Source organism: Rhipicephalus sanguineus, chromosome 1 (genome assembly GCF_013339695.2).
Source record: "Rhipicephalus sanguineus isolate Rsan-2018 chromosome 1, BIME_Rsan_1.4, whole genome shotgun sequence".
Lineage (NCBI taxonomy): Eukaryota > Metazoa > Arthropoda > Arachnida > Ixodida > Ixodidae > Rhipicephalus > Rhipicephalus sanguineus.
The window spans coordinates 149,718,784-149,735,554 of NC_051176.1; the positions used below are offsets into that span (position 1 = coordinate 149,718,784).

The 16,771-nt window shown below is 46.8% G+C and overlaps 1 protein-coding gene across 1 annotated transcript in view; it reads right to left on the minus strand.

Annotated features, from left to right (window-relative positions):
• Positions 1–246: 246 nt before the first annotated feature.
• The window catches only part of LOC119400178 (dopamine beta-hydroxylase), a 62,246-nt gene continuing 45,721 nt past the window's right edge, over positions 247–16,771 (minus strand). Inside the window, exons 7-11 of the mRNA XM_037667175.2 lie at positions 16,443–16,625; positions 14,944–15,003; positions 12,005–12,132; positions 8,748–8,901; positions 247–1,316 (exon numbers count right to left, since the gene is read on the minus strand). Of these exons, the coding sequence (XP_037523103.2) occupies positions 1,212–1,316; positions 8,748–8,901; positions 12,005–12,132; positions 14,944–15,003; positions 16,443–16,625 (630 nt within the window). The 3' untranslated portion in view covers positions 247–1,211. The remainder of the gene's footprint in view (positions 1,317–8,747; positions 8,902–12,004; positions 12,133–14,943; positions 15,004–16,442; positions 16,626–16,771) is intronic.

Below are 16,771 nucleotides of genomic sequence, written 5' to 3' on the forward strand. Positions count from 1 at the left end.
GTATACGGGTGAAGTTGATTCTGGAACGACCACACGTTGAGTTTGTCGTTGCGTGCGCTGTTTCATTGGTGTCGATGTGCGACGTCAAGATGATCGCACCGAAATGGTCCATTCGCCTGGCGGAGCTTTCGAGACTGAAACGCAATGCATTGATTACGGTGCAGCACCAACTTCGCCGGATCACGTAGCACAGCGGCAGACGAAGATCGAAAGGGGGCCTTGTTTCTATATAACTAAAAAAAAGGAAAAGTCTAGCCTTCAAGACGTAGGATCCAGTTATCTTTGCCAGGTGATGGGGGAGGAAGGAAACACCGGTTGGGAAGGGAAGCGAGGGCAAAGGAGAAGACGCGCAGCGGCCGTGTATACATCCTTGTTTGTATCTTCGATACCTAGGCATCTCTTCAAATAAGTGCTGCAACAGCCTAATTACCACATATTAGTTATGTAACTGAGACTGTAAATAATATTTCTGCACTCAGAGTTCCATGCAACTTTGGGAATTGAAGCACTTTAAAATATGGGCAGGTGACCATGCTCATATAGTATAGCCCGCATACGTATTGCCGGTTCAGGACTGTTCTCACTTGTTGAGCTAACTTAATCGAATAGTAACTGGGTTCTCAATTTATTTTCTGGTGTGTAGAACATAGGCAAGCACATTGCAATTAAGAGACACCTCGGAGACACGCACACAACGATATTTGCTTTATTATTGTAATTAATGCAACGTATATCTTTACTTCTGTCTGCTTTGTTCACTGCGCTCACGCAAGTGCGCTCCCTAGAGGCCTAGACACTGCATGCTCTATACACAATGCTTGTCTCCGGGTGACAGTTACACTCGTGTAATGCGCGGCACTCACTTCTTGGAGTGCAAACCTTGGTATTTGAGAATACGTGTCCTGAGCGCAAGGGTGGCTGCCGCCACTCGAACTGCACCGATATGTAGACGCGTTCGGGTCGCGCTGTTTACGTGTATTGAGTAGCGAGAATGTCTAAACATCTCGAGTTGCACAATGCTGTGGAACGACAGAGAACCCCTCCGTCGCACCGACCCACTAGCGCAAGATGGCGCAGCGAGAAACCGTTTTCGACGCTAATAGCGTCAGTCAAGCCCACAGCGGCAGTGGCACAAGCGGTCTCGCTGCCATCCATCGTTGACTTGGCGTCGCTGCGGCCACTGGTCTCGGTGACACGGTGTCTGCCACCCCCTACTCTTGGCCGGGCTGCGGCAGCCCTTCCCCCTCCGGGCAGTTCCTGGCTGGTGGCGGCAGCGGGTACAGGACCTCGGTCACCGGCATCCCTTCCCAGTTGCCCTGCAAGCGCGTTTGGGTTATAGAGGGCGCACTCTTCACACTGGTTGCATCACAGCGTCGCGCATATTTGGCGCACTCGCAATTGGTGCATAGCTCAGCTTTGCTGAACTGAATAACGCAGCAGATTCGACTTCCGGATGCAGTGTCCGAACTGCGCTGGATGCAGAATGCAAAAGCCTCTGTGTGCTACTATGTCGATGCGTGCGTTTTGGTCAAACGTATCATACAGACTGCCACTGCACTGTGCCCACTATTGCTTGTAAGTGTCGATCTGGAACGTAACTTCATTAGTTTTACCTTTGATGTGGCCTGACGGGATAGCCATCTTTTTTCCACGGGCCTTGACTCGTATGAACATCCGTGTAAGCAGAATCGCTTTTTGCTGTTTACCACGCGCTGACTTTGGCGTTGATGCACTAGGCTAGGGGTCTCAAGCTCACCTTAGCTGGCGGGCCGCAGTCACGAAAGTTAGTCCCGCAAGGGCCGAGACAGGGGGGTGGGGGGTGGTAGGGAGTTTGTATAAAATGTCAGCTAACGTTGCCATTTAAGAGGCCTTTCCCATGTCTCATATATATGGGGGTAAATTATATATGGGGGTCATTTCTAAAGGGGAGTTATTTGGCTTCAGGATTCGAGAAACGTAACGATAGCAATAGTTTTCGTTCCACGGTTATGTTTCAGCGAATGGTGACCGCATGGCTTGCCTCACGAAGAAAAATGCTTGCGACCAGTCACATTTGTGTAGCTTACTTGAATGAAGTGTTAGTAATCGCAGTAGGCGAGAAAATAATGCAAGTCTGAGAACTCTTTCCTTGTGAAGCACGAAACAACTGCTAAAGTTTTAAACAAGCTCGCTTAAACACTCCGCCGCAACATTGCCCTATAAGTTTCTTTCTGGTGCGGGCAGCTGTTCATTGCGGGTTGGAAGCTCATGGATTGCTTATTGAGGAAAAAGAAGAAAGCCACAGATTCGCCGCAAGGGCGAAGCAATGAATGAGGGGATTCGAGATAAAATGTCATCTTTTTTATGCCCCGAACTTCATTGTAGTAGCGGACAACTGGGAGCAGGACGCATGCGTAATCCGGAGGTTGTGGATTCGCGTCCCACTGGCGGCAATTTTTTGTTTTTTTTTGTGCTCTTTCCATCACCGCTTAGTTTATCATTTCTACACTAAGACTAAAAAAGTCACAGTTTCGCCGCAAGGGCGAAGCAATGAATGCGATAGCAAGAAACTAATGCTATACGAAGTGAGGCTTGCCAATGGATACTCTCAGTTTGAACAGTGCTCCTGTTGCAAAGGCGGCCGAAGCAGCGAAGGAAACTAGCGTGCTTCAAGTGTCGAGCTGTGACATTTGATAGTTAGCACTCATCTTCTGTTTATTCGTTTAGCGGCGTCCCTTGAGCTCGAGTTACTTTCGTACGCTCCGTAACATGAGCGCGGACATCACGGTGAAAGCTTAAAACATTCCTCTTCCCCTGACCACGAGAAAACCGCGCGAGCAGACAGCGGAAGGGCAAGGTTCTCCGTGCGCATATATAAGAAGAAGCTCGCGAGCGCGCCGACGACTTTTAAATGCGCCCGTCGCGCTCCTAGCGCCATCTCGCTGGTAACAAAGAAACGCTTACAAGCGCCTGTCGTCTCTGAGTCCGTCCAGCGGTAAAGGGTGTGTATATAACGCTCGCCGTTAGCTACGTGAGGGATCTGCGTTTCGTGGCGTAGTGGTTAGCGCCACTCGCTGCGAAGCAAGAGGTCCCTGGTTCGATTTCCCGCTTCGGAAGCGTTTTTCTGAATTATTTTTCTTTGGGGCCTTTATATATATATATATATACATACTTATACATATACGGTGCATGACGGCGTCGACGGCGACGGCAAAATCCAGCCGAGACTGTCCATATAATTGCTATCGCAATAAAAAGCTATGGGACGAAGACAGCCATGTGCGGGTCGGGCCGCTGGCGAAAGGTCGGCGGCTCGCGTGTTTGAGGTCTCTGCACTAGGCAAAACCTTCGAGGATGTTCATGCACAGTGACCTGGACCCTTAAAATGGGCGAACCAGGCCGTTGTAACGCAGTCTTCCAGGTTACATTGGTCAAGCGTTCATGTGTGCTCTACAACATCAGCGTACGCTTCGTGTTTTGAGATTTTTCACTTCCACCCATCCACATACATGCGATGGCACCAACCGGAAACAGAACCTCGCGCTAAGCGACAGAGCTAGCAGTCATTGCATGTAGAGTCGGCGTCGGCAGAGAAGATGCACGGAATTCTGCAGGTTCGTTTTTCCACTCATCCTGCTCGTTCCAAGCAGGAGTAATAATCTGACCATGCTCTACACTGTAGACTTCGGCCATTTTGTCAAGTTTCACACAGCGCCGTGTTTCATCGGTCGCTACTTTCCCCCTCTGTTTTCCTCCTCATGCTTCCGCTGCACCTTCCTCCACTTCCCTCTCGTTCTCTTCGCTGTCACTCTCATTCAATCTCCGCTGCGCTCCGCGCTCACTCTCTTTCATCCTCTCCTGAGCCAATCGCTCACTCGGTTACACCCAGGAGCGTAGCCAGGGGGGGGATTGGGGGGGTTCAAACCCCCCCCGAAATTTTTCAGTTTTGCTTGCGTATATATACACGCGCACATACAAACGCACTCACGAACATACATAAAGTATGATTGAACCCCCCCCCCCCCCCGAAAAAATTTTCCGGCTATGACCCTGGTTACACCGATGACGCGAAACGCACGAACAGTCGTTAAGAGCAGTGCTCTAAAACATTTTCTTTCTCCCACGGCCACGAGCACGGGGTCAGCCATCTTGTCCATGCCATTTTTAATACATAGCCTGCATGTTTACGTGTTTAAGCATGCATTGACTTGTGCATCGATGGAGGCGCAGTTCTTAAGATGCGGCGACACAGATAATTGATTTTACTTTCGTATCGTTAGGCTGTCTCTTCGCCACGCCACGCCGCGCCGCCGTTATTACGACGACGAGTGCGGTGCAAAGATAACATAACTGAACGCTACAGGGCACTTTTATAGTCTTTCCTGAAACATGACGGTGTTTCCGCGCATTAATAAGTATAAGGGATCGTACTTAACTGACACATCCGTGAATAAGTGCAGTTTTATGCCAATTTAGGTGAACATTGCCGATTGCCTGTGTAATTTATACAATAGCTCGAACGATTCACATTAGCTTTTTATTACTCTAAGAATTTCTGTTGTTTAGGAGTGTATTACTGTGTGCCTGTACTGTGGGCAGCAAGCTGCAAAATGTGTTTTAAGGTGATTCTTTGTCCATATAAGTATCATTATTATTGAGTGACCAACTACCACGCAAGAGTGACCGACTGTTTCTATGTGTGCTATGCTACCACGCAAGAGTGACCGACTGATTCTATGTGTGCTGTGTCGTGCTATCTTTTTATCTTTCTCTCTCTCTCTCGCTCTTTCCTCTTCATCTTTAAATCTCCCCCACCCTGTCCCCATGTGTAGGGTAGCAAACCGGTTGTCCTATACTGGTTAACCTCCCTGCCTTTCCTTCTCTACTATTTCTTCTCTCTTTCCACCTCCATTTTGATTAGCTTTCTGTTATTACTGCGTACCCTAATGGTCCTAGCTTTGCAAGCACGCGGGTCAGCATGCTTGTACGACTGAACAAAGAAACAGCCAACGCAGGTACGACACGCGGAAGACTCAAGTCGATTCTGAGAAAGAACTCAATTTGGTATGTATGTTTATGCTGTCACGTACGGAGCTACGGGAAGATTACTGGCTTGTCGATACAGTGTGTTTATCTGCGACACTCGGACAGGAAACGGCGAATGTCCCAGATAATGAAGGCTCAGTGCGGAAGGCTGAAGTCTAACGCAAGCAGCGATGCTTCACATGCAAACTCTTATTCATTGTCGAACGAGATTGTTAACGTAATGACGTCTTTTCCGTAGAAAAAGAACACAAGAACAAGATGAAGAAAAAGCATTCATAAGCCGGATAGCGCTGATCTCTGATCCTTATGTGCACTTCCTTCACTATTTATTTTTTTTTGTGAATGACAAGTTTTACGGGAATCGAAGAAAACGTCGTACTATACGGCGCCTTAGCGCTGAAGCAGTGTAACACAGACAACACCGCCTGCGCATGACGCTCGTCGTCAGTTTTGTAAAAGAAGTATGCGAGAACATACATGGAAAAACCAGGATTATACGGATAAAAAAGAACATGTACTTGCATTTATCACAGAAAGCTCTTGATGAGTTTCGAAAAGATTACCCATGGAGATATTTGTCGAATTCTTTTATTGCGATAGCAATTATATGGACAGTCTCGGCTAGAAAATGTCCGTCCCCGTCGCCGTCATTCACCGTATATGTATAAGTATGTATATATATATAGAAAGGCCACAAAGAAAAATAATTAAGAAATTCTTTCCGACGCGCGGAATCGAACGAGCGACCTCTCACTTTACATCCCGCCGCGTTAGACATTAGGCCACGACAGCACCATCTCTCAGCCTGCTAACGGCGAGCTATTTATATACACCATGTAATTCAGAATGCTTTCTTAGTGGCCACATAGATGGCGCGACGTGCGCGCGTGTTGCGAGCTTTAAATATCGTCGCCCCGCCCCTGCGATCGCCGTTGCTGTTCGCTCTACAGGGCGTCGTCGCTTTCGTGCGCCTATCTCAAGGAAAGAAGGGGCGGCCGGTGGGGTGCTTCGCTTCGCTCGCTGCAGCCGCCGCGTTTGCGAAAGGAGCGCGCTGTTCAAACAGAAATAAGTAACAACCGTGACAATTAGTTCGCGCTCGTCTTTTGTGTACCTGTTCGTTTGTTTCGTGCGTCCTGCTTTATGTTTGAGCAGTGCGCTTCAAGTGTCGAGCTTTGACGCATTAGTTCGCGCTCGTCCTGTGTGCGTTCTTTTCGTGCGTCCTTTGGGCTGGAGCGATGCGCTGGCAATTTCGAGCTGCTTTCCGTTCTTCGCGTTACATTACAATTTATTGCTATCGCAATCATCGCTTCGCCGTTGCGGCGAAACTGTGCCTTTTTTTTTTAATGAGCATATATCTCAACTATACTGAAGATTGACGCTGCAAAGCTTATTGCTTTCTTCTCAAAAGAGCTGAAAAAAAAAACAGCTTTGCAGGGGAAACTGCTTTTTGAGAAAATAGTTCGCTTTTTGTCTGTGTGTGTCATAATGTCATAATGTCGAATGAGCGCTTTTTAGCCCTGGGCTAAGCAGGAAGAGAACGATTTTCGCCCAAACACGCCCTGCTTTCAAATCCACCGGCAAAAGTTTGCTGATTGGGACTTTAACTGACGCCCCTCAACATTATGAAATTTATTTGTGTACCAATGATCTCCACGGATCTTATACTGCAGCTAGCAGCAGTTATGAGATAAGAAAAGGGGCTAATTGTGCTTGTTTATTAGTTCGTGACTCAACTTTACTTTGACACCGACCTGACGTAAAGAGAGAAATGCATCGCACTTGGGGCTAACAACAAACGCCAGCTGTTTTCTGCCGGACTCATTTCGTGTACCGCGGTGTTAGTGTCTGCCCGTGCACGGCCGTTATGGTCGAGGCATACATATAATTCCCAAGATATTGCTGTACGTGAGCAGTGTGACGCACTTTTTCTTCGCTCCAGTGGTTGTTCTGCGTTGCTCTGCGTGAACTTTCAGTGAGATTTGCGGTTTCATTACTACGTACGCACGCAAAGGCAGGACAAAAGCCGCACCGAATTCACTGACAATGATTTTTATCGTATGTGCTTATTGCCAGTGGATGGCCTTGCTGCGTTCAAGCTGCATGCTTACGCAGACATTGGGGCGATGAGGTGAAACTTTTAGCGTCATGAAGGAGTTTCAAGGAATACTTCCGGTGTAGCGGTGCATTTTTTTGAAGTTTTGCATGAATGTCACGGGGTGACTTGCATAAGGCCACGCGGGATTCTCCTAATGCATAGAGTATGAAGCTTACAATTACGGTTCCCGTGAATTGAGTTACGTGAATCAATGATCCTAAGAAGGGGGGGGGGGGTGAATGTTTTTGTCTATTTCTTTACATTATTACGACTGTTTATGGAGCGTCCAGGATGAGGATGACCAGCGAAGTTAATACTGGCCCTATCTGTCGGTATACAGGGTGTTGCAAAAAATGTGTCCGAAAATCCTCAAAAATAAGGGAAATGCGATATTCGCTCGCTGCCTTCACAATTACCTTTTCTGTTTTCTCTGCCGGGAGGCATCACTTACTGAAACAATTAAGGAAATTAGTTAACTTTTTAATTAGAGCAGACAGGCGGCCGGGTCAAATGAGAGAATTGGAGCCCTTCCTGAAAAGAGCCCTTTGCCGCTTGAAGGAACGAAGAAAACATGAGGGAGAAGGCAGGGATGTTAACCAGACACATGCCCGGTTTGCTACCCTATGCCGGGGGAAAGGGAAACGGGAATATAAAGATGAACAAGAGAGAGAAGAGATTTCCAAAAATCAGCGGCTTGTAATTTTGACAGAGTGATGAAATCTGACCAATCTTGCCGGCGAAACCGAAACCGAAACGCGGAAGAGTGCTACTGCCATATTATTCCGAAGCATCCAGAATGAGCGAGCGTCGTTACATCAACCATCGATCGACTTCGATTCGTGGGTGTGCGGGCTGCATTTGGGATTGTAGCACGCATGGTGCACCTGCGTTAACGAATGCAGAAGTACTAACATCACTGCAATCGTTGTCGTGAACTGTCACCTCACTCTGGTCGTCTGCTGTTTGCGCTCATGGGCTCTTCGCTTTCGGTTTCGCCGGTGAATTTGGTCGAATTTCATTACTATGCAATAAATAGGCAGTTTTAGAATAGCGTACGCAAAGATAGCGGTCACTGCGGTCGCCCGCTATTTCCGTCACCTAACGGGGGCCCGCAAGAGGATAGCATACGAGGCATGCGCAGTGTCGACAAACGCTAACGCAAAGCTTCGTGTACGCTATTCTAAACCTCCCTATTTACCAGGGGCCGCTTTTTCCAAATTTCGAAGCGGCAATGGGCTTTTCGCAGAAAGAACTTCAATTCTCCCACATGACCCGACCGCCTTTTCCCATTAACTGAGAAGTTAATTAATTTAGTATTTTTAATTGCTGCGGTAATTGATGTCTCTAGTCATCTTTAGAAGTCTACCACTACAGAAAAAGTAATTATGAAGGCAACGAGCAAATGCTGCGTTTCTCCTCTTTTTGAGGATTTTCGGACTAATTTCTTGAAACACCTTGCATACGCCAGGCATACACAATCAATATCTTTGGCGTATATGTTGTGCTACTGCTGCAGCTATATTTCACTCTGTATAACGCCTGTATACACTACTGCTAATTCGGGGCAGTCAGAAACGTCGTTCAGGCACTCGCAAACTGCATGAGCCAGCGTAACGTGTCGGCTTACGGGAAATCTGTCCCCCGACGACTTGTTGCACTGCATCGAGAGTGGCATCGTCTGGTAGAGCCGGTCCAGCAGAAGCACGTTGTGGCGCGTCCATGGGATTGATTTGTAGTTGTCGCTGATCCCTTTCTCATCGCTCGTGGGTGCGTCGTGGTAGCTGCGCAGAACACCGTCGAATAAGGTTGTAAGCATACAACGATCCAGGGAAATCGAGCATGCGGTTGACGCTGGTGGCACATTCGCGCAGAGCTATTTTCCCCCAGCTATTTTGCTGGGACAGTTGTAAGACGAGAGACCCGTGTGCCGTAGCAGACAAATGTAATAACTTAATGAAAGAATTTAAATAGAGGTGAATATTCGTTTTAATATTTAAAAGGTAATTATAACTGAGTGTACAGAAGAAGCACATGAATTAGATAAGACGAAAAATTTTTGAACAGGGGGAGTGGGGGGGGGGGGAGGGGAGTGCACAAGTGGACTTGTCTTTGCCAAGGCAACAACTGCCTTCCTTAGCGGCGTGTGTGTGTACGTTCTGCTCACCCTCCCCCAACCGAAATAGTGGAGGAGGAGGAGAAGAGAGCAAGCGCGAAAAACCTCTTCAAGCCTCCATCTTCACCTGAACTTCTGTCTCGTACGAATATTAGACAAGTAGGTTAGTTTTTTCCCTTGTGACATACGCGGCACCATTTATGTAAGACGTTAACATCGCATGTTTGGAATCCGAATTACGTACGCATATATGCTAACTTTAGCACTGTTGCACTTTTTCTGTTTACGTAAACTAGATTATTAGTGTTAAATTGTGTATTTTAATGGAACCCTTTATTCGAAGCTCTTTCGCTAAATACTCGTGCTGTTTTTTTTTTGTTCGAGGCGGTACAATATCTTAGTATTTGATTATACTTAAAATAATTATGGCACATTGTCTTTCTTTCCCTTTGTGTTTTATCATGGTGAGGTGGCGTTGTAGGCAGTGTATAAGATTTGGAGAACTTGTGTAAAACCAACATTTTTTCCCCATCGCTCAGTACGACAACATCCAAGCACCTACTTGACCAACGTTACTGCAGCGCAGCGGTCATTTAGGTGGATTTCAAGTCCGATGTCTCCTTATATCATTTTTAAAATCCAGCTTATGCGTAACGCAAAACTTAGGCTGCAGGTGATTATGCAGCTGCTGTGTGACAGGCTTTGTGCATTTCGGGCTCGATGACTCGTTTTAAGGGTCCAGCCTGAGGGTTAATCGACTGCGGGCACTACTACTGCCAACAGATGTGAGCAGCAAAATGACGAAGTGCCGCCTACTCGGTTTGAAGTGATGAAAAAGTCGTTGAGCAGGGAATGTCGCCGTAGCCAACACCACCAGTTCTCGATCACACGGGTAATTGAAACTGACAATAGTAAAAAAAAGGAAAGCAGTGTAGGGCACTTGTTTTATTCATTGAAATACAAAGGGGATAAAATGAAAGGAAATGAAAGAGGAAGAAGGATTAACATGACGCAGTTAAGATAAAATACCACGGCCTCCACTCACTCACTCACTCACTCACTCACTCACTCACTCACTCACTCACTCACTCACTCACTCACTCACTCACTCACTCACTCACTCACTCACTCACTCACTCACTCACTCACTCACTCACTCACTCACTCACTCACTCACTCACTCACTCACTCACTCACTCACTCACTCACTCACTCACTCACTCACTCACTCACTCACTCACTCACTCACTCACTCACTCGCTCGCTCGCTCACTCTCACCATGTGTTCGCGTAATGTATTTTACGCAAACACATGGTTTCTGATAACGTGCATCACAATCACGGCCCGTACCGCAATGGTAGCGGCAACGCTTGCGACGTGAAGTAAGTCGTCCACGTAGTATACTATATTCCGTATCAGACATCAGGTGCAACGCTGCGGAAGCTATGCAAGACGTTCGGTCAGCAAAATGCGTAAGTCCGCGCGTCTCGCGCTTAGATTCCTTCGTATTAAGCGTGGCCTCTGCGATTAGCTCCGGCTGCGCGCTGCCGGAATTCTCATCGCGGAGGCCATTGTACGAAAACAAAGAGACGCTTAGCGATCCAGAACAACCTATTGACAAGCGTATAAATAATGGGGTTTGTTTATTTCTAAGGCACAAAGCGTCTTCATTTATTACTCAGACTGAAAAAACAAAGATCACTTTACGGGTGGTAAAATCTTGGAAACTACTTCTTGGAGCGAACGCATCTACTGCAGGGAAGTCTCGCTAGCTTCCATAGCGTTGCACCTCATGTATGAAACGGAGTACACGTATAGTATACGTCTCGAACCGTTTTACTGATGTTGCCCTATTTCGCGGGCTGATCAGCCGGAGAAAATGAGCACGCAATTAGTACGTTGTTGAAAATATAGCGCATTTAGGTGCCGTTTGAACGTGCCTACATTTTCCTCACTGATAGTTTGATAATGAAGTGACTACTTGTCAATTTACAAGTATACATTTTCCTCACTGACAGTTTGATAATGAAGTGACTACTTGTCAAGTTACAAATATAATTATCGCTAATAATCTAAATCTTATTAAGGTGGTGGTGGTGGTGATGTTGCAGCAGGCGGGGTTAGTCTGGCCTGCATGGCCGGCAATTGTTCCGCCTGAGCATCTCCTGAATTGGAAGTGTCTGTCACCACGTGTTGGACAGGCCAGTGTCTGTAGGGAAGACCAGCAAAATTCGTTGCACGCGAAAAAATCAGCAGTGGCTATTCCAGTGTACTGGGAAAATATGTGTTTGCTTCGCGTAGTGCCGTTCCTTTTTCTTTAAATCGTGCTGCGTGATAGTTGGGACACCCTGTATATACTGTATACAGCGTTGGTTATCACGGTTCTGTTGACGAGATGAATCTGTCGCAAGTTCGCAACTCGAGTATTCACAAGTGGCTAAACCTGTCACTCGTTGCCATTTTTTTACATGAACGAAAGCGAATATCGCACAAAGCCGCGTTGGTTATTGTCACACACACAAAAAAAGAGTAACGAAGATAACGGGATGAGCGAATTCGCACGTGGCGTTGCACTTGAGCGAGCTCAAAGAGGGAACGACGCTTGACAGCGCACGCATTCGCGTTTTGAGGCATTGCGAAAACATTAAAAAAATAGAAAGAGGCCGAAGACTACACTATGTAAGTGTAGCAGACATTGCAGACCGCCCAGTATACAAAAGGTACGCTCCCAAGGCACTATACTCGTAAAAAGAACGTAGCTCCTACTTACAGGTTCATATACTTGAAGTATGCCTGGAGGAAGCTGGTCTCTATGGAGCTTTTACAGACTTCCAAGTCCGTCTTGGGAAAGTAGTGGATGTACGACACACACATTTCCTCGCGAATACCGAAGCCGCCCTGCAAAATAGGCATGGGTCAGTTGTGAAGATCAAGCGTAGATGGAAGAAAAGGGCATGCAGAAACGATTTAACACCGATCGTAAAAGTGCTGGCACTTAGAGGAAGGTGCTTGTAACATCTTCCTTTAAGTGGCCAACTAGAGGCGCTTGCGAAGCCACAAAGCGAAAAGCAATGGTTATCTCGATGTACTAACACAATGTGTCCTATTATAAATGAATACGAAAAATACGAAGTTATTTTTCACGCACTGTTCTGCCATTCACTGAATTTCTGCGTTTGTATTATTCCCTTTGTCCAATAAGACAAGCCAGTACGGAAATTTTGGGGGAATCAATGTTTGAAGAACTCTACAGCTCTAGAGAAGGGTGTCGACTTGGACTTGTTGGTTTGTCATTCTCGTAAACTGTTGCGCGTGAGAGACGTAGACGGGGAACACAAAAAGACACACACGGAGCGCACACTGTCAACAAATTTTATTAGCAGAGCGACGTGACCTTATATGCCTGGCAAAACTCAATGCGCATGACAGACATACCAACAACACGGTCCACTCAATATACACGTGTTGCGCCACACAGATACGCGATTTCCTTGTCGGAAAGTGAGATGGACGCTTGGCTGACGCATTTTAACGCGATAGCGTTAAAGAGCTCGTGTCGCAGAAATTCCGCCGTCGGCGTCGGCACTGTTGGTTGTGAGCGAAAAATCATCATCTTGTCCGTGACCGAAAAATCGAAAAAGCTGCAAATAAAATAAATAATATGAATGTTGGGTCCGAGTGAGAATAGAACCCAGGTCGTCTGCGTGGCAAGCAGGTGTTCTACCACACAGCCACGCCTCTGCTTGGAGCTGCACTGAAAGTAACTTCCATGCCTCCCAAAAATACGCGTGTGTCACAGTACGAGATGTAATATCGCAGTAATATTGCGTGGTACAAGCGTACGTTGCCATCGGGCGTCTCACCATGTCAATATCCTAACGACTTGGTGGTTTAAAGACAGCCACCCATTACAAAAGGCACACACATTACTGCGCGTATTCCCTTCAGACCACGTAGTGGGTGCATCTCTACTTCGAAAAAGTTTCTGGTTTAAAGCATGCTACCCATTACATAAGGCACACACCTTAGTGTGCGCATTCTGTTAAACACTCGTAGTGTTTGAAGTGCGCACTAGGGGCAGGATATCGCTATCGCGTTCAACTCTTAAAAGCGAAGCTTAAGTGGCCCCCAATTTTTCTTTTAGGCCCGAGATCTTGTGAGCCTCGATAATGAGACGCGACATTTCGTTATTACTGTTTGCGATTATGTTACACTTGTGAAACTCCGGAATACAGGCACAACTATTGCGATGAATTGCAAGCCATCCCCCCGTCTTGTTTTTTACATTGTTGGCGTGTCTTTTTGTGTTCCCCGTCTACGTCTTTCACGCGCAACAGTTTACGAGACCTACAGCTCTTTTCACACGACTGACCAAATCGCGATTCGAGCCCGCGGATTGCGTACTACTGGCATTCATTTCGGTAGCGCAAAAAATAAGGACACAGACACAAGAGAGGACACCTAGACTGGACGGGCGCTAGCAGAACGGGCTCAGTTTTGCACATTATGCCACCATACGTCACTCGTTCCCGCGGTCCTCCTTCGGTCCGCGCGGAGCGATTCGCGAAACGACGGAGGCCTAAATCACGGTTGGGATCCTCGGGCAGAAATGCCGAAATCCTCCCTTGTAGCGCGATTTCTCCCCTCTCGTGTGAATCGGCTGCTGCTGAGCGATCCGAATCACGTCACATGTCACGTGACTCATTCGTCCGCGATCACGTCCGTCGTGTGAATACAGCTCACCAAGTTTGCATAGAGGGAGAGATGGAAATGCATGGAAGCTAACTAGACGCAAGTCCAATTTACTGAATATCGTAGGTACAGCGCAACATCAGCAAAAAAAAAAAAAAAAACGACACACAGGAAAGAGCGTCGTACCCGCTTGCCAAAGCCTCCTACAGAAAGTAAAGCGCCAAAACACGGGACCAAAGGGAAAACAAAATGATCAAAGACCATTGCATGTCATACCCTATGTACATAGGGTGTCTCACAGCTTAAAGGAAATAGCAACCAGATACGATATTAATTTGTTGTTTTCCGCTCCGTGCAAGCTCTCAAAAGTGTGTGTCCTAAATTGCAAGAAGACTGGTCGACCATGCAACATTCGTCATGAGCACAGCTTCACAGAATGCCAATCAAATGTTGTCTATGAGATACCGCTAACCTGTGGAAAATTATATATAGGTCAAATAGGGCAATGTTTTAATGATCGAGCTAAGCAACATGCGTACAACGTTTAGAATGGGTATGGTAACCATATGGCTATACATTGCAACGAGTGCAAGTGCAGTCCTATATTCCATAAGACAAGGTTTTTTAAAAAAGCAAAAATGAAACATGAAAGAGAAATTATAGAAGCCTTTTTTTTATCGGCAAGGCCTCGGATCAGTGCGTTAGTACACTTTCACTTCACCTATCCGATAGAGAGTAATCTTTTCTTAGTTAGCATAGTCATACATAGTCTCACACGTGTTATCGCGCATGCACACGGGTCCTGCGCCATGTATAAAAGCGGCCGGAGCACCTTCAATAAACTTTAGTTGAAAGTCAGCGCTCTTTCCTGTGTGTCGTTTTCTTTCTACTGATGTTGCGCTGTACCTACGATATGCAGCATGAACCAACTCGCCCAAATCAAGCTCTTGTTGCTCCAGTTTACAACCCTGCATTCAAACATTCAGCGAGGTGTCAATCAGTTCGCCAAAAACTTACCAGTGTAACATTTGTTCTTTCAAGCGTGTTATAGGTGCAGTTGATCACCAAGGCGTCGCCCTGCGTAGCGAGAGTGAAAAGGCAAGACATCCACGCGGCGTCAAACGCAATATCACAGCCACAAAATTCGTTTGTTCAATATAGGTGTACCTTAAGAATTACACGTTATCCGAGCTTGTTCGAGCCAGGCATGGTATGCAGGTACATGGTTAGATGTCTGACAGACTCAGAAACCGTTTTTCTTAACCGGCGATTGCTGCAGGAGGTATTTTTCTTCAGTGAGATGCTAGACGTAGTTTTTATATAGATGGCGTATTCTATAGCCAGTTTTTGTCGTACACGTTTGAGTTCGAGAGCTGTGCTCAGTGGGATGGTTTTCAGCTGCAGAGTGAGAACGAGGGATTCGCCCCTAAAATGTTACAAGCTGCATTCGTATACCGCGCGTAGTTTGGTGCCACAGCGTGCAAGGAGGCATTTTGTGGGAAAACGGCATATGGAATTTTCCTAAAATTTGACAAGAATATTCATCCCCTCTGACTCACCCCAACCCCCACCTCGAAGAGTGTACCAGTCTGAGGATTCTTACTAATTAGGGATGGGTCTTGAACCATTCGTAGCTCTGTGCGGGATAACCGAAGTACTTCAACACAGTAACGCTACCTCGTTGCCCTACAAAAGATGACCGATCTCCGGCTCACGGCAACACTGTACCATGGGTTGTTTTGCAAATAACGATGATGTAGCAAGGTAAAGGATAGTGGCAAGGTTTGTGGTTCCAGACCCTTACGCTTCTGCTTTATTTGCAGCTTTTGAGCGATGTCCACCATCTTGTATGGGTCATATGAAATAAGTGAAGCGCACTTGCAGAACATTGAATACGGCCCCCTACATACCTTTCGAGCAATTGCTCTAAAACAACCAATAAGCTGGCGCACATTCAATATTTACCGAATTAGTTGTCATCGCGCGTTCATTGATGTCTGGCGCCGCTACTAAAGCGCTGATGACAAAAAAAAAAAAAAGCAAACACTACTTTCGAGCTGTTCGCAACATTTTTCTCGCATATGGCTTTTGTTTTCATTTGTAGACGGCTCGAGAAGCGGCAAGCGTTGTACCCCAAGCAACTTCCAGTCACTTCATTTATAAGTCTCTAACACCGAAGCGGAAAGCGTGTTTTTAAGTTGCCTACTCAGAGTAAGAAAAGCCCCATTTGCGTTTTCAGATAAAAGGGAAGCGCATAAAATTTAAGGGTACCTGTTTAAATCTTTTGTGTAGCTTAGAAAGACATTTATTTGAACTGGTTGGCAAAACACAGGGAGAAAAGTGTTGAAAATCTGCGGGCTACTCGCCAGGGCTTTTCTTACCCGCCAGTGCTACTAGGCTACATCGGTTGATAAAACCGGAAGCTGTCCAGGGCCTGTGTTTGCAAGCAGTGAACTGGTCTATAGTTTGACGCATGCATTGAAAATCAATGATTTCAAAAGCCCTCATGTAAATACCGGCATGAGCTGTAGCCTCCTCTTGAGCAGCCTAATCTCCTGGAAGTGGGTGCTGAAGTGGTCGTCGCGAGCCATCTCGGGCAGCTCGGCGCCCCCGCGAACATGGCGGACCCTGATCCGTTCGCCGGTTAGGTGCGTGTGCAGCTGAGCGGCGACCAGCGTGATGCCGGAGGTGGGTAAAGCCTGCGGGCCATCGGTCAGCATGCAGAGGACGTTACTGATGAGCGCAATCAGAATCGGCACCGTGCACGGCGCTTTTAAGAACGTATTTCTTGCATACAATAATCACTGCATGCATGACAGGATTGCAGGCGGTGTTCGATCAACGG